General features: G+C 37.7%; 15 protein-coding genes and 2 non-coding genes across 17 annotated transcripts; 9 read left to right on the top strand and 8 right to left on the bottom strand.

Moving 5' to 3' along the window:
- Positions 1–209: 209 nt before the first annotated feature.
- VICG_00452 (uncharacterized protein) lies at positions 210–749 on the top strand (the record flags this gene model as incomplete). Its single annotated transcript, XM_007603843.1, has 1 exon — positions 210–749. One exon carries the CDS (start codon positions 210–212, stop codon positions 747–749), a length of 540 nt encoding a protein of 179 aa, XP_007603905.1.
- Positions 750–1,111: 362 nt separating this feature from the next.
- VICG_00451 (uncharacterized protein) lies at positions 1,112–1,564 on the top strand (the record flags this gene model as incomplete). The annotated part of the gene is made up of 1 exon (XM_007603842.1): positions 1,112–1,564. One exon carries the CDS (start codon positions 1,112–1,114, stop codon positions 1,562–1,564), a length of 453 nt encoding a protein of 150 aa, XP_007603904.1.
- Positions 1,565–2,042: 478 nt separating this feature from the next.
- VICG_00450 (uncharacterized protein) lies at positions 2,043–4,112 on the top strand (the record flags this gene model as incomplete). Its single annotated transcript, XM_007603841.1, has 1 exon — positions 2,043–4,112. One exon carries the CDS (start codon positions 2,043–2,045, stop codon positions 4,110–4,112), a length of 2,070 nt encoding a protein of 689 aa, XP_007603903.1.
- Positions 4,113–4,818: 706 nt separating this feature from the next.
- Positions 4,819–4,898, top strand: VICG_02257. The gene has a single exon. It is a non-coding gene; the product is annotated as a tRNA-Leu (tRNA).
- A 294-nt stretch (positions 4,899–5,192) lies between these two features.
- Positions 5,193–5,426, top strand: VICG_00449 (uncharacterized protein; the record flags this gene model as incomplete). Its single annotated transcript, XM_007603840.1, has 1 exon — positions 5,193–5,426. The coding sequence occupies one exon, from the start codon at positions 5,193–5,195 to the stop codon at positions 5,424–5,426; it is 234 nt and encodes a 77-aa protein (XP_007603902.1).
- Positions 5,427–5,589: 163 nt separating this feature from the next.
- Positions 5,590–5,880, bottom strand: VICG_00448 (uncharacterized protein; the record flags this gene model as incomplete). Its single annotated transcript, XM_007603839.1, has 1 exon — positions 5,590–5,880. One exon carries the CDS (start codon positions 5,878–5,880, stop codon positions 5,590–5,592), a length of 291 nt encoding a protein of 96 aa, XP_007603901.1.
- Positions 5,881–6,026: 146 nt separating this feature from the next.
- VICG_00447 (uncharacterized protein) lies at positions 6,027–6,944 on the bottom strand (the record flags this gene model as incomplete). Its single annotated transcript, XM_007603838.1, has 1 exon — positions 6,027–6,944. One exon carries the CDS (start codon positions 6,942–6,944, stop codon positions 6,027–6,029), a length of 918 nt encoding a protein of 305 aa, XP_007603900.1.
- Positions 6,945–7,345: 401 nt separating this feature from the next.
- VICG_00446 (uncharacterized protein) lies at positions 7,346–8,866 on the top strand (the record flags this gene model as incomplete). Its single annotated transcript, XM_007603837.1, has 1 exon — positions 7,346–8,866. One exon carries the CDS (start codon positions 7,346–7,348, stop codon positions 8,864–8,866), a length of 1,521 nt encoding a protein of 506 aa, XP_007603899.1.
- Positions 8,867–9,498: 632 nt separating this feature from the next.
- Positions 9,499–13,923, bottom strand: VICG_00445 (uncharacterized protein; the record flags this gene model as incomplete). The annotated part of the gene is made up of 1 exon (XM_007603836.1): positions 9,499–13,923. One exon carries the CDS (start codon positions 13,921–13,923, stop codon positions 9,499–9,501), a length of 4,425 nt encoding a protein of 1,474 aa, XP_007603898.1.
- A 417-nt stretch (positions 13,924–14,340) lies between these two features.
- VICG_00444 (CMGC protein kinase) lies at positions 14,341–15,174 on the bottom strand (the record flags this gene model as incomplete). The annotated part of the gene is made up of 1 exon (XM_007603835.1): positions 14,341–15,174. The coding sequence occupies one exon, from the start codon at positions 15,172–15,174 to the stop codon at positions 14,341–14,343; it is 834 nt and encodes a 277-aa protein (XP_007603897.1).
- Positions 15,175–15,425: 251 nt separating this feature from the next.
- On the top strand, positions 15,426–16,346 carry VICG_00443 (uncharacterized protein; the record flags this gene model as incomplete). The annotated part of the gene is made up of 1 exon (XM_007603834.1): positions 15,426–16,346. The coding sequence occupies one exon, from the start codon at positions 15,426–15,428 to the stop codon at positions 16,344–16,346; it is 921 nt and encodes a 306-aa protein (XP_007603896.1).
- VICG_00442 (uncharacterized protein) lies at positions 16,343–16,711 on the top strand (the record flags this gene model as incomplete). Its single annotated transcript, XM_007603833.1, has 1 exon — positions 16,343–16,711. The coding sequence occupies one exon, from the start codon at positions 16,343–16,345 to the stop codon at positions 16,709–16,711; it is 369 nt and encodes a 122-aa protein (XP_007603895.1).
- A 119-nt stretch (positions 16,712–16,830) lies between these two features.
- On the bottom strand, positions 16,831–18,942 carry VICG_00441 (uncharacterized protein; the record flags this gene model as incomplete). The annotated part of the gene is made up of 1 exon (XM_007603832.1): positions 16,831–18,942. The coding sequence occupies one exon, from the start codon at positions 18,940–18,942 to the stop codon at positions 16,831–16,833; it is 2,112 nt and encodes a 703-aa protein (XP_007603894.1).
- A 166-nt stretch (positions 18,943–19,108) lies between these two features.
- On the bottom strand, positions 19,109–19,180 carry VICG_02256. Its single transcript has one exon. It is a non-coding gene; the product is annotated as a tRNA-Glu (tRNA).
- A 339-nt stretch (positions 19,181–19,519) lies between these two features.
- VICG_00440 (uncharacterized protein) lies at positions 19,520–20,629 on the top strand (the record flags this gene model as incomplete). Its single annotated transcript, XM_007603831.1, has 1 exon — positions 19,520–20,629. The coding sequence occupies one exon, from the start codon at positions 19,520–19,522 to the stop codon at positions 20,627–20,629; it is 1,110 nt and encodes a 369-aa protein (XP_007603893.1).
- A 213-nt stretch (positions 20,630–20,842) lies between these two features.
- Positions 20,843–21,700, bottom strand: VICG_00439 (uncharacterized protein; the record flags this gene model as incomplete). The annotated part of the gene is made up of 1 exon (XM_007603830.1): positions 20,843–21,700. The coding sequence occupies one exon, from the start codon at positions 21,698–21,700 to the stop codon at positions 20,843–20,845; it is 858 nt and encodes a 285-aa protein (XP_007603892.1).
- A 171-nt stretch (positions 21,701–21,871) lies between these two features.
- On the bottom strand, positions 21,872–23,554 carry VICG_00438 (arginine-tRNA ligase; the record flags this gene model as incomplete). The annotated part of the gene is made up of 1 exon (XM_007603829.1): positions 21,872–23,554. One exon carries the CDS (start codon positions 23,552–23,554, stop codon positions 21,872–21,874), a length of 1,683 nt encoding a protein of 560 aa, XP_007603891.1.
- Between the last annotated feature and the right edge of the window lie 98 nt (positions 23,555–23,652).

Genomic DNA, 23,652 nt, shown 5'->3' with positions numbered 1-23,652 from the left:
GCTGGCACAGCTGCTTTAGAAATTTCAGATTTGTATTTTTAGTATAATATTTTCTAACCTGCCAATCCAATATTGAACTTCACTGGAACGGTCAATATTTCTGCTGGAAGACCAAGTTGTTTGCTTAAAATGTTGCTAGACATCCATCCCACACTAAACTTTTCTTATTAGCAATTACTGTTAAATATCCTTTGCAGCTGTACCCCTACATGTTTTTCCAAGCTCTGAAAATTTTGTTTGCTGTTTTTATTTTCACCATAATGGCTATAGTCCTGGGAGTTATAACCAAAGAGTTGATTCAGTACTTTGAGAACAGTCCCTATGCAGCAAAAAACGCTGTGAAGTTTCTGCTCTACTTGGTTGCCTTCTTTCACTTGCCTCTATTTTTGAAGCTTCCTTTCAAATTTATCATTCTCAACTTACTAGGACAGATTCTTTACATTAGCTTATTTGGAGAGTATCCAAATATTAGTACTAAGGACGCTAGATTCGTTGCCGGTACTATGGTTACAATCTACAATCATTTCTATTTTACCTCACTTGGCACAACAAAATCTACATATGGTGCCAAGTATATTGCTGGATACGTAGTTATTTGGATGGCTCCAATGATTTTGTACCTGGCACTTTCTGCCAATCAAAATATTGTTCTGATTGGACATACAAGAAGGCGCTCTCCAAGACCAACAAGAATGGTTGTTGGGCCATTACAGTTTAAAAGAACCAAGAGTCCCAGGAGAGCTTCGTAAAGTGTAATTCTCTCAATCTCAATGTAAATAATAAAATTTTACTTGACGTTGGAAAAAAGATATTAAAGTACCTTTTTATTAGTACGCAGATGAGTCTTTCCAGCCATTCACAGTCTAAAGCATAAAAGTGTTTCAACGGAATGCTGCTGTTCTGTTGAACTGCTGTATATTTGATGGTGCAATTCTAGTCTGTGCTGGAGGGCTTGAGAACTGCAGGTCTTAACCCCGCGGGCTAATATATTACCAACTATGTGCTTTGGATGGGCTTCACATTCTCCCTTTTTGCACTCAAGCTCTGGTTTGTTTTCTTTTTAAAACAAATTTTAAATTTTACAAATAAAAATATTCGTCAAAATACCCCCATGAAACAAAGCAAACCCATCATACTCAAAGAGGCATTCTTCACGCTTTTTATATCTCTGCTTATAGTACTGTGCATCCTATCCATTCATTTAATATCAGGACACTTCGGAATAACCAAAAAAGTAATGCTGTCAATAATCTATGCATCCTATATAACACATTTATTTCTTTATCTTCTCGAAATTCCTGCCGTTCAAATCATACTCAGCTTCTCTGTTGAGGTGTTCTTACATAGACTTTTGAATGCTTTCCCAGATATAAACATAAAGTCCTTTGGATTTTACTATTCATTTGTTGTCTTTATAGTTAATGAAATTCTCATGCTTCTGTATCTTGTTAATTCAAGTTTGGGCGTGCCTGAGATGATAATCTGCTTTCTAGTTACTTCGATGGCGCCACTGACATTCTTCTACTATACAGGGGGAATTACGACATTCAAGAGTCCGTTATAAAAATCATAAATAAATATCTGAACTGAAACTAGGGATTGGGTGTGGTAATCTGCCAATCTACTTCTTGATTAGCATACACGTGCAATTAAATCTGTGTAGCGTTTTACGTGTGTTGCTAAACTAATATCAGGAGTCAGATTTTACGTCTAGCACTAAGTAGCGATATTTTGGCAGCATTCAACAGTAATTCAGGATGTTTTCACTTGAATGTTGGACAGTGTCAGCTATCTTGGCATATTTGAAAGCAAGGTACCCTAGAGACCATTAAATTGCTTTATTGTTTGTTTTTCTCCGCCACACATCTCATTCTTTTCTTTTTGAATGAAGGCTCTCGGCTATTTAATTCTTGCGACGCACTTAAAATACAAAGCGTGAATGGATAGGCACCAATTTAAGTCAACTGCTACACCAAATGCACACTGCGAATCATTTGAGTTTCACATGACACTGTTGTTAGCTATTTCATTTCTTTACCCAAATGGAAAAGGCAGTCTTTGAACTAAACGAAAAGCTGAAGCATCCAAGTGATATTGAGCACAAAATAGACTCAATTCTTACCAGATGTCGCAGCGAGAACACCAAGCAACTCGAAAAGAAGCGCACTGGCTATTTATCTGAGATCAACACCATTAGAAATAGCTTTACAAATCTGAAAGATGTTCAAAAAGCAGTAAATGATCTGTGCGAATATAAGAAACAGTGCGAGAAGATGCTTCAGAGCAATAAATATGCCATCAATGAATACAAGACCATTACACAAATAGCATTTGCCCATCAAAACTTTAGTAGGGCGAAATGTTTCCTTGAAAAGCTAAGCAGCGAGGATGAAGATATCAATGACGAGAATCTGGAGGAGTATGCAAATATGGTATATGAGAAGGACGAGTTTGCTTGTGACTTAAAGCAGTATAGCTACGATCTTAACAATGATGAAGCTAAAATAGTAAACAGGAAGATCGATCAAATTAAAAGATTAAGCCTTGAGCTGACCTCGACTATATTGCAAATAGCAACCGAGTTCTGTGATAATGCTGATCTTGTTGGCGCTATTGACAGAATTATTATGAAGGAGGAAAAGAGAGATTCGGTAGTACGGAAGGTCAAGGAGGGCGAGACAAGCGAAGATCCGATACTCAAGCAGTACTATCTTGAGCACACAAGATACATCAATTTTGAACCTAAAAATTTCCAGGATAGGTTTGCCAGTGGTCTTAAGTCTGGGATTAAAAGTAAATTTGAAAAACTAAAAGGCGAAAAGGATTTCCTGGCAAGGCTGGGATTTATTTTTGATGATTTGAGAAAGGTTAAAGAAAGAAATATGTCATTTTTTACTTTCGATGATTTTCTTTGTGAATATCACAGCGCACTGAAAAAGTTTTTTGACCAAAAACTCAACGATATGGAGCCTGAGGATATTCTTGGCTTAATTGAGTTTAAGTCGTACTACTATGCAACCATTCAAAACGAATTTTCAAGAATACCAGAGTCAATTGGGCCAAGACTTATCGAGAATGAGTCTGAGCTGCTCCAGAAATACTCAGAAGTAGCATCTTCTAAGCTGAAGGGATGGATTGATAACATTTCAACCATCGAAATTCAGAAGTTCATGTCAAGAGACCCTGAAATCAATAGGGATGAGCAAGGAAAGCCGGTGTCTTCTGGATTTATTAACCTTCTTCAGATAATTAGGGCTCAGCTTGAGCCTATTTCATTTAACAAGAGAATCTTTCTTTTCCTTACTGGCGTTATCAAAGAAAAATGCACGGCATTCAAAGAAAATATATATATGGCTCTCCAAGCAGAGCTAAAGAATGTCTACGAGGGTAAGGGATTGCATGGATTTGAGGATTATTGCATAATGTTTGGCAACTCAGGCCTAAGGTTGACGCAGTACATATCAACTCTTTCGTTCTTCCAAAGTGATGAAGTCCGCGAGCTTCAGCAAATTTTTCTGGGGATTCTCAAAAACTCAAATGTTGTCCTGTGCGAGTATATTATTTTCACTTGCAAGCCCGCACTTTCAAATATACTCACTGATGAGTGGCAGAGAAAAGAGCTGAGACAGGTCTTCATTGTAACGCTTGATGATTTTCTTCAGGATTATCAGAAAATGATGAGCGATTACATGTTTACAACACTAATTTGCGAGCTTTGTACAAAAATATATGATGTTTATAAAAAAGCCCTGAGGTCCAGTAAGATCCCACTAACTTATAAAATCTCCGAATCTATCAAAAATGACGTTGAAAAGCTATCTGAGCTATTCAAAAAATATGTAAATGAAGATGATTTCAAAGACTACGTTTCTCTCAGTCTTAAGTTCTGTCCGTTGATTGAAGCTGTGAGTGGGGAATTGTTTATAGTTGAGGTTAAATCCCTGATACTCTCTGACCCTGAAATATCAGCATCGTTTATTGAAAACCTCTTGACCAGAAAAACAGACATCGATGAAAATGAAAAGAACATTGCCACTTCGGCATTGCCCGGGCTGTTTTCTAGTAAAAAGCCCAAGAGAAAGACAATGGTTTCCAAACTGTTGAATAAATGATTGTATACACCAACTGTTGAATAAATTGGGTAGTTGAAGTTGCGATGCCGCTTGATGGATGCTGTAAATGCCATAAATAAAATAAACACCATTGCCGCTTACTTACCACTAAATCAGTAAGCTGTTTATTTTCTGCACTGATATTAAGCTTATTGGATCTTTATTGCATGTTTTAAAATCTATCTTTTTAGCAATGACTTCGCTCAGAAGAAATTATCGTAGGGACTAAATGAAAAGTCTTCCTGGTTAGTTTCTGTCTTGTATTCGTCTCCGCATATTTTTTCATTGTTTTTTTTTGTTATCAGCTAGCCAAATTCTCTTTATTTCCTCGTAGAACGGAAACGTTAAAAGATTCTGATAATTTGATATTTGGCTGATGCTGCCCTCAATTGTGATGCTATTTGAATTTATGCTTTTCTTAGGAATGCAAATGTGCTGAGGCATCAAGTCGTTTATATTTTCATTACAAATCAGACATTTTGTGCTCTTTTGAGAATTACTTTCAGAATTGTTAATAAGTTGCATTTAGCAGGGTAATAAAAACACAAAAATTGTTCAATAAACAAAGGATTGTGGGAGTCCGCATTATTGCTTTTGCACCTTATTGGCTGTTAGCATCTGTGCAAATATTTGCTGTGGAGAAGAATCAGAAATTGAGTGAAACCGAATGAATGTAAGGTGAACAAAATAGAAAATGTACTTTTGCAGTGTGATGGCCGAGTGGTCTAAGGCGCTGGAATTAGGCTCCAGTCAGTAATGGCAGGGGTTCGAATCCCCTTCACACTATGTATTTTGTCTACACAGTTATTGTTTAAAGGTATTTGTAAAAGATTGGGCTCGAGGATATATTCAATTACAGAGCTATTGCCTGTGGGCCACATGGCGTTATGTTAGTTAAATGCACACCATATCAATGCATATAATCATGCATTCCTCCATGGATATGCCATTCCTAATAGTCTGGCGAATATAACTGTGCATTTTGCCAGCCCATGTATTTCAATTCAATTGTAACTTTATTTATTTTGTTACAGCTTTGTCTTTTCAATTCTTCTTAAGTAAATTGGCTAAACAAGCCCCATGCATCTAAAGTTCAAAAGCCTAACAGGAAAGGACAAAGCAATTGAAATTGACAGTTCTGCAACCATTCTAGAGTTTAAAAATAAAATTTGCGAGCTTGAGCTGATTCCTCCTGAGCAGCAAAGGCTGGTTTGCAATGGCAAGATTCTTGGAAATGACACAGAAACACTCTCATCATACAAAATATCATCAGGAAATGTAATACACATGGTTTTAGCATTGAGAGGAGGATAGAAAAGTAATTAAATACATGTAGCAATTGAACTACTGTGTTAATGAAACATAAGTTGAATACTTGAATTTACCTTATTATATTTACTTTTTATTGTGCATTCTTTAAGTAGTCCACTAGTAGTCTTAGTCACTTTCCAGCAAAAGCTTAGGTCGGCCAGGCATCTCAATATCGAAATCTCCACATTTGCTGCTGACTCTCGTCCAATTTTGAATAGAATTTGTCGTTTGAAAGGAAATCAAATGCCTTTTCACTGTTCAGAATATCTAAAATGGCAATACATTGGGGATACATGAGAAATTTTGAGTACTTGGTGTCCTTGAAATATTCAAGATACCTCAAATATTCCCTGAAGTCGCTTCTCTCAAAGTATCTTTCATTGTGTAGCCACTTTAGATATTCTGGATTGCAGAGGAGCTGTATAAACTCCAAGTCTTTCTCAAAGATGCTCTTCATGGGTAAAGAAATACAAAATCCATTATTTGGTAGTGACTACTAGGAAGGTTCCCGAGCAGTGCTGGGTGGTGTGTTAGCAATACTTAGTGCTATTTGGAATCGGTGCGCTCATATTAGTTTGCAAATGTTGCAGAACTGCAGGCCAATCATAGTTCGGAAAATCTCTTCAGGCTGTTTCTGTTTCTGATTTTTAGAGCTTTGCTTTTGTATACTTCCAAATACTGGTATTTATGAATATACTCGGGTGGATAGTTTTCATATATAAACTCCCTCAATTCATTAATTATGCCATCTCTTGAATCTTGAAACTTTGGGGCATGCTCTATAAAATTAACGAGGTCTTCCATGTCTTTTCTATTCTCCTTTATTCTTTTATAGCGCTTCTTATTAAATACGATATTTTCAACCTTTCCAGTTATAAAATCATCAAAAACGGGATGGCTTTTTCTGATTTTCATATGCTTCAAAAGATTATCGTTGACAGTTCGATCCAATATGAAATCTAGGGATGTTGGGATTGTTGTAGGAGTGAACCGTACGAGGCATACTGAATTTTCGAAAAGCAGTTCAAAGGACTGACCATTGCTCTTGAAACAGATGCTTGTGCTTGGAAGTATTGAGCTTAGGATTTCAGAGTCAAAGTAGATTCTCTGCTTGACCAGAGATTGTTTATATTCTTGAAGTGTGGATTTTGAGTATTCCAGATTGTCGGGAAGACTGCCGTTCAATGTAATGTTAGAAAATATTTGGATGGTTGGCTTTATTTTATTATTGTTAGCGTCTTTAACAGTCAACCCACTTAAAGCTGTCTTTTTGTACCCACAGCACTTTAGTACTAATTGATTCAGATCCTCCGGCTTGAAACTGCCGCTGGTGTCCAATTTTGCACAGAAAAATGAAGCCTTCTCATCTCTCCTAGCGATCTGAATTTCGAGAATATCGTCAAATGTACTTTCATTGCAATCTACGACTTCAATCGCTGCATTCAATCCCAAAGAGGAAATGTGCTCCCTTAATGAGACGATAGCAAAGCCGTCTATATCTCCCACGACTTTAACTTTCATTGGGGCTGAAAATAAAACGATTTTGATTATAGACATAGCACTGAGCCGTTCAATATTTGCACCAGTGTTTCAGTTTCATATTGAATCAAAATATAATATTACAACATTAAGATTTATACAAATATAATTATTTAAAAGAAAGAGCATATCGGATGGGCAATGGTGAAGTAGCCGCCACAGAAACTTTATAGGTTTTTAAAAATATCTTGGCTAGAATGCACAGGCATATCTGTAAAGTGAAGTTGTTCTTTTTATTAAGATATTAGCAAATGAATAGTGGCTGCTGTCCAAATATTTTCTTACTAGCCGGCAAGATGGCATATTATAAAATATAGAATACTGTAGATCAGAGTAAAGCACGCCGATCTTCTTTCTTCTAAAATAAAAATTTTAGAGTACCCATGGAGTCAACATCGTCGGAAGCACAGGTCACACAGTCAGGACAGGCAATCGCAATAAACAATATCTGTTGTTCGCAATTGGCGGAGCTTTTTGGTCCAATGTTTGGTCCTAATGGCTCTGTAAAGGCCCTTTTGAGCGGTGGCCAGCAATTGAATCTCACCAAGGATGGCAATTCGCTATGCAAAGATATCCAGTTCACCCATCCTACGTCAATTCTAATTACCCGAACTGCATCATCGCTATACAATAGTAATGGCGATGGTACTATTGCTTTTATTTTACTCGCCTGTGAATGTTTTAAGGAAGCATACAAGTATTACTGTGAAGGCACATCGCTTCCTCTGGTAATCAATTCGTTACAGCTGGCTCTTAAGGATGTATCCGAGTTGATACAAAATAGCGCAGTTCCATTATCCGACAAGACATTGAGGCAATTGGTCTTTACTTCCCTCAGTACTAAAGTAAGAAATCCGGGGTTTCTGGTTGATATTGTTTTAAAGGCCATGGCCAGTCTCAATCGATCCTTCGACACGAATATGATAGAAATCCTCAAAATGGAAGAAGGTGATATCGCCGATTCAATCTTTGTCGACGGGCTAGTTCTTGATCATGGCGGCAGACACTATACAATGCCGACGCATGTTGAGAATGTGTGTGTATTGACAGCCAATATGTCACTGGAATATGAGAAGCCAGAAGTAAATGCAGAGTTCTGCTATAGTTCAGCACAGCAAAGAGAACAGTTGGCTTTGAGTGAGAGAGAATTTATCGCTGAAAAGGCTAAAAAGATAGCCGATCTGGCCAATACCTTGAAGAGAGAGGGCAAAGCCCTTGTTTTAATAAATGAAAAGGGCATTGATCCATATTCATTAGAAATACTGGCAAATGCTGGCGTGCTGGCACTAAGAAGAGCCAAGAGAAGAAACTTAGAAAGACTTGTAAACATGTGTGGTGGCAAGCTGGTTACTCAAGTTTCACAGCTTTGTAAAGAAAACCTTGGATTCTGCCAGAAAGTAACGGTAAAAACAATAAACGAGAACAAGTATACATTTATTGAAGGCACTCCTCTCAAGGGCTCATGCACAATTCTTCTGAGAGGTGATTCAGACTATGAAAGAATAAGCAGGAGCATCAAAGGCACAGTCAACTCGCTTGCCATTGCCATTCAAACAAAATGCTGTATCTATGGCGGTATTGATCTCTACAAAAGTATTATAACTACACTCAATGAGAAAATGCAGAATGTGCATCATTCTGATGCTGTAGGCTACAAAATTTTATCAAGAGCGTTTGAGGGCCTTATCAAGACACTGCTGAGAAATGATGATAAGAACATCAATGAAGAATTAGTAAGGTTATTTAGAGAAAATGAGCCTGACCAGAATGTTGTGGAGAATATCAAAGTGGTGAATAGTTGTATTACCAACGCAGTTATTACAACAATCAATCTGCTTATGTGTGATGAAATAATTCTTGCTGGAAAGTCTATAAACCAGGGCAGCAAGGGTACGGAACAATAAAGTAATATTCTATTTTATGGATAGCTAAAATGCGCAAGGGAACTGGTTTATTGATCAAAAGACTGGTTCCGAGTGTAGCTCTGGATGACAAGCATATGGCTTAGCATCCATTTTTTGATTTCATCTATGCATGGAGCACCAGCAAAACAATAAATCTGCTTTTATTACAACAAGCATTTTCTATAAATATTTGCTTTCTTTTAGCTGTACTGATCATGTTTGCTTAACTAAGCTTTGAGGCAAAGCACTTTTCATCCAAAGAAATTTTTGAACGACCAGTATTCCAGCCCAAATGAACGAGCAAAGTTCAAAAGAAAATTTGATCCGAAAAATTTGTGATAAGCAGACAGTCGACGCAATGTGCATACTAAAAACAGTTAACAACAGCAAATACAGTACTATAGAAGAGAGGGTGATTTCCCATTTCCAGAAAACACGAATTCCGATAAGCTTTGAAACATATGTTGATTTGGTGAAAAACATAGACAAGGATGTTTCAATTTTATTTCAAAGAAGAAATGACAGTTTTGAGCTGGATGAAATCGACATGAATAAATAGCTGTGCTCATATGCTAAATATTATAAAGGAAACTGGCTATAAATGATAAAATCAATAAAAAGCCTGCATGGTTTCATATTTTATTAAAAAACTTATTTTCATATTCACACACAATCTCCCTTACATCATTTCTTTTAAATATCTCCTCGCAGGCAGACCTCACACCTAGTGGAACATTCTTTCCAAAAAACCTAATCATCAAAAGAAGCACTACTTCTCTTAGACTAATCTTTCTATCAATCATGCTCTTTATACTTTCAATAGCAAGTGTGTTGGTGACTGGATTGTCACAAAGGTGATCAACCAGATCACAGTACTTGGAAAAGGGCCTTGTCTGCTTCGTAAGAAGATAAATCGTGTTGAAGAACGAGTTGGCTCCCTTTTCGATTACCTTAGGTCTCGACTGGTTAAATATATTTTTGAGATTTACACACATTTGCGGACACAAAAAGCTCAAGTATATGCTAAATCTCTTGAGATGCGCAAAATTCTTAGTCACAAAATCAGAAACCAAGGGCTCAAGACTTTCATTCCACTTGACAGCCTCAATAAGCTCCTTTGCAATCCAAAATGCCTCATTTCTCTCAAAATACTTTGCAATGAAGTTGTGGTTTAAAATTTCGATAAACTGTGCTACAAATCCTGGAATATTGGATGGTGCAAGAAGCTCTAAAATCTTCCAGACCATAATACGGTTATCAATATTATCGTCTATGAAGTCAAGTACCTTTACAATGAATCTACAGTAAAATAGAAAAAACAAGTAGTGACTTTTGGAATAAGCCTGTGCTAGAAACTTGAGGCTTTCTTTCAAATTATTAAATAAATCATCACGAACTAAGGCAGCAAGAACATCAACTTTAAAGAAACGAAACGAGCCCGAATAAAGCACAAAGTGGTGCCAGCACGACTTGAATGCAAGTCTGAAGTTGGCCTTTTCCATTTTGTACTTTTCCCTGAAGTGCAATAGATACTGTGTAGGTGGTATATTAGCATGAAGGTCTTTCAAAAACTCATCGAACATGTTAAAATCATTCGCTCCATCTTGAAACTTCATCATTCCCGACTCAATGCTCTTGAAGAACTCAAAGATCCTTGGATTGTCGTTCACCTTGTTGAGCGATTCGATAGTATAAATGAAGTCATAGACTGTGCATAGCTTAATGTCCTGAAGAATAAGTGTATCCAAGAGATCAACAACAAAATCAAGGAACTTTTGGTCTTCTATCTTTAAAAGTTTCGAAAGAGATTGGTCAAGCTCTTCTAGACAGACAAAGTCACATTCAATAAACTTCTTGACCAGCGGGATATTAAATTTCTTATAGTCTTCAGAGTATATCAACCAGCCAACAACCTCTCGTTTACATTTTGGAGAAATTTCAAAAATAGAAGCAATGAATCCAAAAATGTACTCCTCAGAGCAATTTGTCTTCAGAGCATGCCCAACAAGATACTTACACAGGCTCAAGCACATCTCGTCTCGATCAGGAGAATTAGAAATAACGGATATTATTCTTTTGAACTCGTGTGATCTGTTAGAACCCAAAAGAGTATGCCATTCTTCAGAGATGTAGTCCTTCTTCTTTGTAGGCATTTTCTTGCCAATTTGGATCAAAAAGCTTCTAATTTCTTGATACTCGACGTTCTCCACCGATCGAATATTAACCTTCTCAACAAAGCAGGACTCAGAGAGAATTCGCAGGGAATTTTTGGGATCAAGTCCGGAGAGCAAGCGTTCGTTCTGTGCGGGTTCTTGCAACAACAGCTCGTTATAAAACGAAGACACTGTCTCATTTACATGCGTGATTCCAGCCTTTTCAATAATTAAACAACAGATGAGAAGGTTCTGCGATACAATGCTGTAGACTGTCTCCAGGGGAAGCTCATTCATACTCAATTTCAAAAAATGAGTGATATTTCCACACATAGAGGCTTTTAAAGGCTCTTGCGCCGAAATATGAATTAAGGAGCGAGTGAGATTTACCAATAGGTTTCTGAAAAGGAAAAATCTATTTTCACCCCCTATCTTGTTAAACAATGACGCTGCTGTGCTCTTTGCAACCGTGAAGCATGATTTTACTATTCTATTGCATATTTCTCGTACACTAAAATCAAGTGCTGCTGCAATGACCTGCTTTAGTATTCCATCAAACTCAATGACATACTTGACTAAATGCTCCCTCATTCTTAATGTAGATTTGCATGTGAGTTTCAGTCCAAAATGTGAATACAGACTGTATATTTTGACCCTAATATCGGCAAGAGTACAGCAGTGCAGTTCGGCAAGCAGGTTCATGATACTCATAAGCCAAGGATTGCATGGAACGAAAATGCGGCTATATTTACCTTCTTTCAGGAAGCTAACTATGAACGAAATGGAGACAGAAATTCGCCGATATTCGATGCTTTTCAATAGGAAGCTTCTAAAATCAAAAATGTCAAGCAGTACTGGAATGTCTCTCCTTATAAGAATTTTCCCAAGGAACGCTCCCAGATGTTCACAATACTTGACCTCGTCTTTGAATTTATATGTAAACAGTAGTCTTATAAGAGAAAATCCCTTTTGAACAAAAAAGGCAAAAAACTGTGTCTTATGGCTGGTGTTGATGTGCAAGAAATTCTCGGCTCTATCAGTGTTCAGGTTTTTCAGCAAATATCTGCTTATCTGACCGTAGCTAATATTGAAATTTTTTGATAGAAGATTTTCGTCAAACAGACTCGGGCTTTTAGGAATGGTAGAGTTAGAAACTTTCATATTTGAAATCGCCTGCTCAAACTCCTTGCTCAAAAAGTTTTCAACACCTGAAATGTCTTCCTCCTTGTTAAATAAAATATTCAGTAGCTCATCGAAGTCTAGTTCTCTTTGGGAGTCCTCATCAACAACAACCAGGTCTTTTTTAATTAGCCCATGCCTAACATTTTCAATATCTTCAATCTCAAGAAAAAATTCGGGCACGTCGTTGAAAAATATCTCGAGAATTCTAAAAGCAAAGGTGTATTCTCGGTCATTCTCCGGGTATTTCAAGGAGTTCTTTATTAGCTGAAGGATCACCTTCAAGAAGGGCTTAAACAAAATTTTTCGTCGAATTAATTCACCTAAGAATATTGCCAGCATATCAGAGTTGGGCAGACGATATAGACTTGAGTAGTTATCTATCAAAAGACTAAATATCCTCTTTGCAAACGTCACTGAATACTCATCACCCTTGGCCAGCTCGGCAAGCCTGACAACAGAGTCTTCAACATCCACCTGTGAATTAATCACCTCAGAAATAAATGTGGTTGCCTTGTCAGAGTAGTTGGGCTTCTCAAGACCTTTAATTTCGGTCATTTTAGATTTGATTTCTCTGATGACATTGAGACAGTCATCTGACAAATCCTTCACAACGCCCTCGAGAATCTTAAGGACATTGTTGATGGTCTGTCGATTAAAAGGAAACATGTCAGATTCGCTTTTAAGCAAGAATCGCTTATCAGGTCCCTCAACATCATCAGTGGGCTCTTTCTGTACAGTACTCAAAAGCTTGTTGCTCAAATACTTAATAAATGACACAGGATTCTTTTTAAGGCAGTTTGACAACCATATTTCAAGGTTCAGATGATCTCTGCGTGAGCTCAGAATGATAATGTCGTAGCACAGATCAGCAGGCTCTGGAACCTCGGCAATTACTGGCAGCATTTTGTGTTCTAGAAGAATGTCCAAAATTTTGGTTAATAAAACTTTCCCACTGCATCTTTTAAATGAATATAGAACAACGGTCCTGTATCGAGAAAATAGAATGTAATATACAAGTTGCGAAGCAACACCCTCTGAAAGATGGACTAGAAGCTCGTCCAGTATATCTTCACAAAACGGCTGGACTGATGCAAGACCTAGAATACAGTATTCTGGAGACTTGTCTCGCACAACATTAACAATCTCAACGGCTTCAATCTCCTTTAGACACTTAAAGAGCTCAACCGAGTTGAAATTGCTTTCATACTCAATGCTCTTCTTATATTTTGCACTTTTCACATCATCTTTTGTTACCAATCTTTCGAAAAATACGTTTGAGTATACTTGCGTTCTTTTCTCGTCACAATCCAACAGAATCTTGAAAAATTCAATCTGATCTTCCCTGTTTTTCCATTTTCTAAAAAATATTTCGTATGGGACCGTGATGATGCCACTTATATAAACCCAGCAATCAACAAGTGTATAAAGATACTCTTTATTCCAAATCTTCAGGTCGCTTTCGAAGAATTTCTCATACACATCTCTCCAGTTGATATTTTCGAATGTTTCATTAATGCTTTTAAGAATAATCTCTAAGCTCCACTCTCTATGGCTGGTATCTGCAATAAAAAGAATTAGATCTGCAATCTCTTTCAACGATACTTTTCTCTGCCTTTTTAGAGATTGGAGAACTTGTGCCAAACAGTCCGGGTTGATTTTATCTGGAAACATTCGGTCGATGATTTGCTTTAAACTACTGCTTTGGATAACTTTTTCATCCATCTTGGGCTAGGAATGTTCAGAAATTTGTGTTTGAAAATATTTTGGATGGAAAGACAGATGGAAAATGGTATGAAGTGTGTACACATAGCCAGCTAACATAGAGATCCCAAAACATAATACAATCTAGCCTGAATGTATATTGTTGCAGTTGATTAGCCAATATAGAATGTAGCATGGGATGCACTAAGGTTGAAGACAAAACCGGTATTTATAGTTTTAGCATGGCATTCTTGGCCTGCCACAATCTAGGAAAAAAGAAGCGTGTTCTTGGGACCCTAGTAAGCGGTAGAGTGTTTCGGTAGCATACATTTGAAAATGCTTGGATAACTATGGTTTCAATGAACCAAATATTCTTATCTCTATCAACAGCCTTTAATGCTCAAAAGCATCTAATGTACATATTGCATTGCAATAGCGTTATTGAAAGATGAAGCATTTGGTTATGTCTTTCTTCAGTCGTTTCGCTGATATTCTCTCGTGTGGGTTCATTTTAAAAACTTCAGCAAGTATCTGATGATATTTTTGGCTAATCTTTGAAAATTTTTCATGGAATTGTGTTTTTTGAGTAATCCCAAATACGTTGACAAAATCAAGATGCTTGATTTGAAGATCCGAATATGCAGATTTGTCGGGTGATCCAAATGTTTGCAGTATTTCAGCAACAAGCTTGAATGCATTTCCATTTTTAAACAAGCATTCATAGCAGACCATCTCATAGAAAATACACCCAAATGACCAAATATCTTTGAATGAATGGGCAGTCTTCAATCCAACAAGATACTCCAGTGAAGTGTATGTGTTTGTAAAGTTGTTGATTTTGATTATTTCATGCTCATACTTTGCGGAATCAAAGTCAATAATCTTGAGAATATCACCACAAATGACAATATTTTCAGGTTTGATATCAAAATGAACTATTCCCTTAGAGTGAATATACTCCAAGGCATTGAGGATCTGCATAGAAAACTTTGCTAATTCCTCGGTACCGATGTTTTTTCTTGAAATAAGACTTCGTAATGTTTCTCCAACAAAATCGGTGGCCAGTGTTCTTGTTTTTCCAATGTAAAATAGTCTCAAGATGCTAGGATGATTCAATGATCCCAGTATTTCTTTTTCTCTAAGGAATTCCAGCGAGTTCCTAGTGTAGTATTTCTTTACAACACACTTTTTTCTAGAAATCATCCCCAACACAGTCTTGGAGTTGTTTCCCTGGTGAAGTAACTGTAAGACTTTGATTCTCTTACTTTTCATGTCGAAGGGTGTTTGGCTGTTTATAAAATAAACTTTAACGGTATGCCATACATGCTCACACTCATATGCAATGGCGATGTGTACTCTAGAGCATTACTGCTGGCTTTGATAATAATTAACTTTTGGTGCAGTCGACTGCTGATAGGGTTCTAAATACCACTATGGTCTAGAACCTCTATGACAGCTCTATAGTTATTGCCATCAGCTATTTGCCAGTGTTTTCTATTTAGTCCTTTCTAAATTTTTACCCAATGGCCACTCCAATGCAGGATGACAAAGAGGTGGCAAAAGAGCTTCTTGTTTCTCTGAGAGAAGATACTAGCAAAGTCTCAAATCTAAACAACGATCAGCTATATTCACTGCAGCTCAAATCTGGGCAGGAGCTGATTGCTAACTCAACATTTGAGTCGATGGGTCTGAAGAATGAATTGATACAGGGAATGTACTCCATGGGACTTGAAAAGCCAACTCTCATCCAGAATCTCGCCATTCCCCAGATAATTAAGGGGAAGGATGCGGCATTTCAGAGTAAAAGTGGCACGGGAAAGACCATCGCATTTGCATTGGGCGCTCTGCAGAAAGCAGAACCAAAAAAAGGCCCACAGGTTTTGATTTTATCACCAACAAGAGAGCTTTGCATGCAAATTGGAACTGTCATTAAGAAGCTGGCAGAATTTGTTAGCCTAAGTGTCTGTTTTGCACTTGGCGATTTTGAGAAAACGGCAATTACTGAAGAAATAGTAGTTGGCGCACCTGGAAAGATTATAAATCTTGTTAACAATTCCATTTTGATCCCCGAATCCATGAAGATGCTAATATTAGATGAGGCCGATGATTTGATCTCAAATCAGGCCTTTATTGCTTTGACCTTAAAACTCTTGAAAAAATTTGAAAAGACACAGAAAATATTCTTTTCAGCCACCTATTCCGAACTTTCACAAAAAGCGTTGTCAAAACTGGCGCCAAATGCCGACAAATTTTTGGAAAAAAACGAGAAGGCAGACAAAATCCAGCTGTATTACATTGAAGTTCCTAAATCCAAGAAAATTGATGCTCTTAAGTCGCTATTTGGATACTTGACGGTTGCACAAAGTATCATCTTTGTGGCAACAAAGAACACAGCAGATTTCGTTGCAAAAGTGATGCGTGATGATGGTTTTCGGTCTCTTTGATACATGGAAATCTTACACCTGCAGAGCGGGACTCGGCCTTTAATGATTTTCTGCATGCAAAGACCAAGACTCTTGTGTCCACCAATGTTTTTGCTCGTGGAATGGACATTCCTCAAGTTAATTTAATTGTTAACTTTGACATTCCAAATTTTTCATCAGCAGAGGACCAGCAGACATACATCCACAGAATTGGTAGATCGGGAAGGTTCAATAGATCTGGGTTTGTTATTGATTTTGTTTCTGATGAGGAGGATTTGAAGGTTTTGGGCAACATCCAGTCTGGAATGGGCTCAATATCTAAGAAATTTACCCTTGAATCTCTTCATCAGGCATTTATTGAGGATGAAGTAACAACACTCTTGTAAGTTGAAGTAATACAGCGATGTTAAATAAACTTCAATATTTGATAACTATGCTTCGCCAATTGCATGCGAAATTGTTGAATATCACTCCAAATCATATATTTATTAAAGTTTTATCAAAATCAACTGTTTGGGTAACTTTTAATGCTTTTCATTTCGCATAGAACTTTGAAGGTGGGGCGACCATGTGGACAGTTCCATGGCAGATCAAGAACAGACAAGTTGTCTAAAATACGCCGCATTTCTTTCATTGACAGCGATGTGCCGATCATTATGCTCGACCTACAGGCTTTTGAAGCCATAATGTTTTTGAATTTTTCAGGAACGAGGATGCCTTTTGAGATAGAATCAAGTATTGAGTAAAAATCCTCCACAGAGAAGAATACCCCCTGATATACGGGAAAGGACAATAGCAAATTCTCCGAAATCACAAATCCATTGTCTTCCAAGGTTTGTTTGTGTTCCTCAATCAAAAGCCGTTGAATCGGTGAAAACTCGAGCTGAATTGGAGTCAACAATCTTTGTTTTTTGAGCTTGAAAGTACATTTGAGTCTTTCAAAATTGTAAATTTCATCGGCTGCGTGTTGATCAACTGCAATCAAAAAAGTCGAGTTGCCTTTTTTGAGAATACATAAAATAAAGCCTTGATTGAACTGTCCTATGATATGCATTTCTTTAAAGTCACTTTTATCGAAGACAAGCCTTGAATGGCCTAGTGATTCCTCTTTAATAAAATTATAAACAGAGCATGTGGTGTCGTCTTGTATCCTCCTTGTGGGTACTTCACCAATACTACTGCAAATGACACTGTCAAACATACTGATATTGTTATCATCCAATGATGTGTTGATGGCGATATTGCCATGATCATAGTGTGTTTTGCAGCATATTTGACTTCCAATTTCGTGCCTACTTCGCTTGACGTTCGAACTACCACAATCGTCATTTAAACCAATTGCATCATCTGCATTTGTGTTTGCATGGCTCCTATACAAGGTTTCAAGCTCTTCATCAATGTTATTACATTTGTCTTGCTCAGAAGCAGATATATACTCAACAGTGTTTTCAGGTTTAAGACAATTTATGGAAAAAACACTCTGGCCATTCAGAGTATCCTCTGGATGATTTTTATTTCCTTCGAAAGTAGTACTTTCTGCTTCAGTATTGGTTTTCATGTGCATCTGACTGGCAACCTCGAAATTTTTATTTTCATCGGATGCTGTACTTTTTGTAAGGCTATCACCGTTTTGAACAACATCTTCATTAGTGCTGCAGTGTTCATCAATATGGCTGGTTTCGCGAATGTACAGCTTTAGGGCAAAGTATCTGTCAAGTTCTGATTTTATTCTATTTTCAACGTACTTACTGCTTCGCAGTATTACCTCAGTTTTGTCAACTGATAGATTAACATCGCATTCATCTCTCAAAGTTAAAATATAGGTAGGGGGATATGCAAAATACATTTCAAATATCTTGCTTACCAGCTGGGAAACCCTCTCGAATTTACAAACTCTTTTTTCAATCATGATGACCTGGGTACTTGATTTATCAAATGGGAACAATAGAAATTTAAATTTCTCGTCTCTAATTTCAAAATGCACCGGGCCATGCTTAGAAATGGCAATGTCAGTAGTGTTTTCATCTCCACATTCACTAATTAATGTGCAACTATTAAACACAAGCTTAAAATATACAGGATATACATACAAGTAGGCTTTTATAAGGTTTATGATTTTGGCTAAAGATTTTCTAATGGTTTTTCTGTTGGATTGCTGCCTAATAGGACAGCGCTTAAACATATTTTCGACTTTTACAGTTGTTCCTTGCTCTCTTGGTTTCATCTCTGTCCTTCCTGTTGTGTAGTTTTTGCATAAACCCAATGTTTTTTGGCTTGTTCTTGATGTTATTTCAACATCACACATTTCAGAAATTGCTGAGAGTGCCTGGCCTCTAAAGCCATGGGTAAACTTCGAATTTGAATAAGAAATGCCAAGAACACGATAGGATGTGTCCTCCTTTGATGTAAACCCTGGTTTGCATATTAGGTCGAGATCCTCAATACCACATCCATTGTCTTCAACAGAAATTGAAGTTTCAGTTATAGCAACAGAAATCCTTGATGATCCTGCATCGAGTGAATTCTCAATCAATTCCTTGGCTACAATGTAGCTATCATGAACATATTGCTGTGACTTGATTAGTTTTGAAAGCTCGTCTGAGATTCTATAGATCATTGAGCAACTTGGGGATTCTACTTAAAAGGCCAATCTGGAGGGAACGCTCCAAAATCACCAAAACCACGAATACTTATAAAAACATCCAAATAGTCCAGTAGATAAATTGGCACAGTGCAAAAGCATACGGCGAAGAAGCCCTTTGAACTCAATATAATAAGTACGTTTCCCCGACCGGGAATCGAACCCAGGCCACCTGCGTGAGAGGCAGATATCCTAACCACTGGACCATCAGGGATCGAAGAGAACTTCGAGAGGATCTATGACGGCTGTATGTACTTAATGCAGTTAATAAAGACAATGCGCTTGAACAACAGACCTTAGCCCAGTACCGCAATGACTGTATCATTGATACTATAGATAACATCGTGCAGGCATACAGCAGCATACTTCTAGGGCCAGCACATGCCGGTGTGCTTTCTTGCATCAGCAGTCATTTAATCTATTTGGAACAGTTATGTGCCAATTGGTTTTCCGTCTTGTTTTTCATTTGCTTTATATAAAGAGAAAGGCATATTTACTGGCTTTTAAATTTCACCATTCTAAAAACTAAAACTTTGAAAACACAAGTGCCCCAATGCATGGTCTTCTAAATGTGCTGTCTTCCGAGGAGACTGGACATGAGTGTTTGCGATATCTTACAACAGGAAGAGCCAGCATCTATCTTCCGCTTCTAAAGAGGATCCTGGAGTCAGACCAAGGATCCGTTGTCACTGTCTTTGGCCCACGAGGATCAGGAAGACATACATTCATTTGTAAAGGAGTACACGAAAGGAGAACAATGTCCTGTATTGTTGATGCCGAGGAGATTAGAGACGATGGAAAGCTGAGTGTTCAAAAGCTGCACAAGCTTATTCGGTCCGTAACTGCTGTTACAATAAAGGAGTATCTGAAAATCGTGGAGGGCGAGGTCATATCTATGTCAAATGGTAAGATCCATTTGAAGACAAGAGATATGGAATCAGTGTTTGGTATTGGAGTAAGAATCAGAAAGGAGCTAGAAAGAGAAAGAGTGTGTGTTGGAGACATCATAAAGATCTACAAAGAGAGCTGCTTTGTAGTGCGACAGGGCCGATTATCCGAAAGGAACCCATCCTTGGCATTTGACTTACTTCCAAAGATCCAGCTGCCTGAAGGAGAGTGCATAAAAACTGAGACTGTTCACACAACACTAACACTAAATGAGTTGGACACACTTAACTTCAAAGAAAACGGCGAAGAATATCTTTATACAGATGTGTATATTAATGGGTATATTAGAAACGAAGTAGATAAAAAAGTAGCTAAGCTTCTAAAAGAGGGTAAGGCAGGATTAGAAAGAGGCGTTTTGGTTATTGATGGATGTGAAGCGCTATCTGAAGATGAGATTAAGTGTATAATTTCTGTATGCTCAGGAATGTTACATCCAACAGTATTTTTGGTTTTTGACCAAGAAGATAGCCGCCAGGTTGCGGGTGAGATTAGCTTAAGGTTCTATAAGTATACCGCATCAGAAACAGGCGATATCCTGAGGAACTACTGTGCTTCGAACGATGTAGAAATTGAAGATGGTGCGGTTGAGAAGCTTTGTGAAATTGCAGATAGCAAAGGGCTGTGTGCTGCAATAAGGATTCTCAAGGCGTCTGTTTCCATGAAAAGTGTTGCAGCTACCACAGTAAGCAGAATATTTAGTGTTTTTGATGAATAAAATAAATTTAAACAAGGACATACTTTACTCAGCACATTTACTATACTTATGTCATATAAATGTGTCATAAACTGCTGTTGACAATACACTCAGTCTACTAAATTTATTTCTCAAAAATGGTCAGCTTCAGGAGTCATTATCCACAGTCTACCGATCGGTCATCATATCAGCCCAGTGAAGTTGATGTACAATGTGCTAGGCTTGTATTTCAGTTTACTTTTTCAGCTTAAAGATCTTATCGCCCGTGACAGAATCAGTTTCAAAGGTGCAGCTCTCCTTCAAAAAATTTCGTATTAGATTCTTCTCGGATTCATCCATTTTGAAATTTGATCGTAGATTCAATAACAAGTCCTTGACCGAAATCTTCCTTCCTTTAAATGCTCTTCTAATGTCGTCGTTTGTTAACTTCTTTACATACTCAGTATCAACCTTGGCTTTTTTAGCATTCTCTACTGCCTCTGGTTTCTCTTCTGCTTCCTCCTTTACTTCTTCGTTGATGTTCTCCTCATAGCACTCTACCAGTCCTTGCATTTTCCTTCCTGATGTTGAAAGCTCTTTCTCCTTATAGACATAAACTTCATTCATGTCCCCATCGTCATCATCGAAGACATTGTCGTAGTCGATTTCATGCTGAGACTCGGACTCTTCCGTTTCTATTTCAATATGACCCAAATTCTTCTCTAGTCCATCAACATCTCCTTCAGAAAACTGGTTCTTTTGCACAAATCTGTACCATTTGGAAATGGGAACCACTCTCAACGAATTGCCAACATTTATCAGGGCAAAGTACATGCTTGCACTATCGGAGATGTTCTGGAACTTTCCACACATCGTTCTAGACTCACAATCCACGATAACAAATGGATCCTGCTCTCTTTCTCTCAGGGAAACATAATTCTCGTCCTCATACTCAACAACCTCGCTCTTTTTCTTTTCAAAGACCTGCTCCTCTTCCTGGACCTGCTCTTCCCTCTCAATTGTAAGAGGCTCTGAGAGCTTGCTCAAATCCAGATCATTGAACAAGTACATTTCACTGTCATTTGGTGAGTAAATTAGATTGAATTGTTTCATTGGGCTTAAAAATTTTGAAATAATCTAAAAAATAAATAGAAAGACAGAGGCAAAGAAACGTATGGTATACAGATGTTGCCGATGGAAATAAAAAAACAAGGCACCAGTCACACCACAGCATAAAACAAGGGCTGCATTTTTAACCTCAACCCACTTTAATAAAATCCATCATCACATCTTGTTCAAAGGTGTGATGCCCAAAACCAATAGTCCATTCCTGATAACAGTTCGACAGGCAGAAAACATCAGCAGTCTAGCTTTGGCTATATGCTCACTTTCTCCCAATACCCTGAACTTTGTAATCAGATTATTTATGGTCTTGGCAAGATCCATCAAATACAGCACAAGCCTTGACGGCTCATAGTCTTCAAGGCAGAGATTAAGAATTCGTTCATACCAAAGAAGACGATAGCAGAGATCATGAATTTCAGGCACATCAATCACAGAAAAATCAATGCTGGAGAGATCATCTGCCATTGAGCTGCTGTTATTCTTCTCAATGCTGTGTAATCTGCAGTGAGCATATTGAAGATACGCACCAGAACCCTTCTCACAATTAGCACGTTTCTCAAAATCAAACGCATATCCTTTGATTCGTTTGGCACTAAAATCGGCAACTAAAAGTGTTGAAATGGCCAATATTTTTGCTGTTTTTTCAATGTCTTCACTATTCATGTCTTCATTTACTAGCAGTCGGGCCTTGATGGCCTCAGACGAGGTTTGGATAATGTCTTCAAGAAAATGGACTGTTCCCCCTCTCGTAGACATGCCCTTAACACTTCCGTAGTTCACATGCTCAAACATGCTTCGATCATATCCCAGCTTTTCTAAACAGGAAAACAGCTGCTTAAAGTGTAAATCCTGCTCGCAGGAAACTACATAGACAAGCTTTTTGGCGTTGTACGTAGTTATCCTGTCAATGGCTGAGCAGATGTCTCTTGTTAGGTAAAGTGTTGTGCCATCAGACTTTTGAATTAGTGCATTTCCGTACTCTGCACAATCGATCACCTTTGATCCATCTTCTTCCGTCGTAGCTATCGAAGTGGAGCTGGCAAATTCTTTGGCTGATTCATAATAAAAACTTTCGCCAGAATAGACGTCAAACTCAATATTAAGCTGCTTATAAAGCCTTTTAAAATTATTAATCGACATTTCTCGGAATTTTCTCCACAACGACATGTATTTTTCATTTTTGAACTCTTCCATTTCCCGAAATATATTGCGAGCATTATCATGAATGGCAGGATCGTTAGCAGCCTCTTTGTTGATCTTAACATACACCTCAAACAAATGCATCAGCGCATTCTTTTCCAGCTCATCTTCACTACCGAACATCTCGAATCCAAGCAGGACAAGCCCAAACTGCTTACCCCAATCCCCAAGATAATTAAGAGACACTACGTTGTATCCTGCATTTTTCATTAGGTTTTTAATAAAGTTGCCCAAAACTGTTGTTCTATAATGCCCCACGTGAAATAATTTTGCAATATTCGGACTACTAAAATCGACTACAACAGTATCTCTTTTCCCAACATTACTTTTTCCAAAATCAATATCCCGGGAATGCATTGAGCAAAGTATGTCCTTGAAAAACATCTTTTTGTTCAGGTTGAAGCTTAAATGGGTGTCATGGCAGGCTAAGTTTTCAATTTCTGGTATTTTCTTCTCAAGCAGGGTATTGTAAAGATTTTCAGCATCGACCACAGGTGAGGAAGAAACTTTGTTCAAAAACAAGAGGAAGTCAGAGTTGCTGTCCCTGTACACACTCAATGACTGTCGAATCTGCTCTTTAGAGAACTTTGAGTTAGATGCAATCTTCTCAACGATTGCTTCCAAAATTTCCTCAAAAACCATGGGCAAAAAATGCAAGCTATACAAATGTCAAAAGTGAATGGCTTGGCAGTAAAAAGCAGGTGCTCAGCTTATTTTTCTGGGCTTCACAATCTTTATTG

Source organism: Vittaforma corneae (assembly GCF_000231115.1).
Source record: "Vittaforma corneae ATCC 50505 unplaced genomic scaffold supercont1.3, whole genome shotgun sequence".
NCBI lineage: Eukaryota > Fungi > Microsporidia > Nosematidae > Vittaforma > Vittaforma corneae.
The sequence above is the reverse complement of the archived record's forward strand: the minus strand, read 5'-3'. Positions and strand labels throughout refer to the sequence as shown.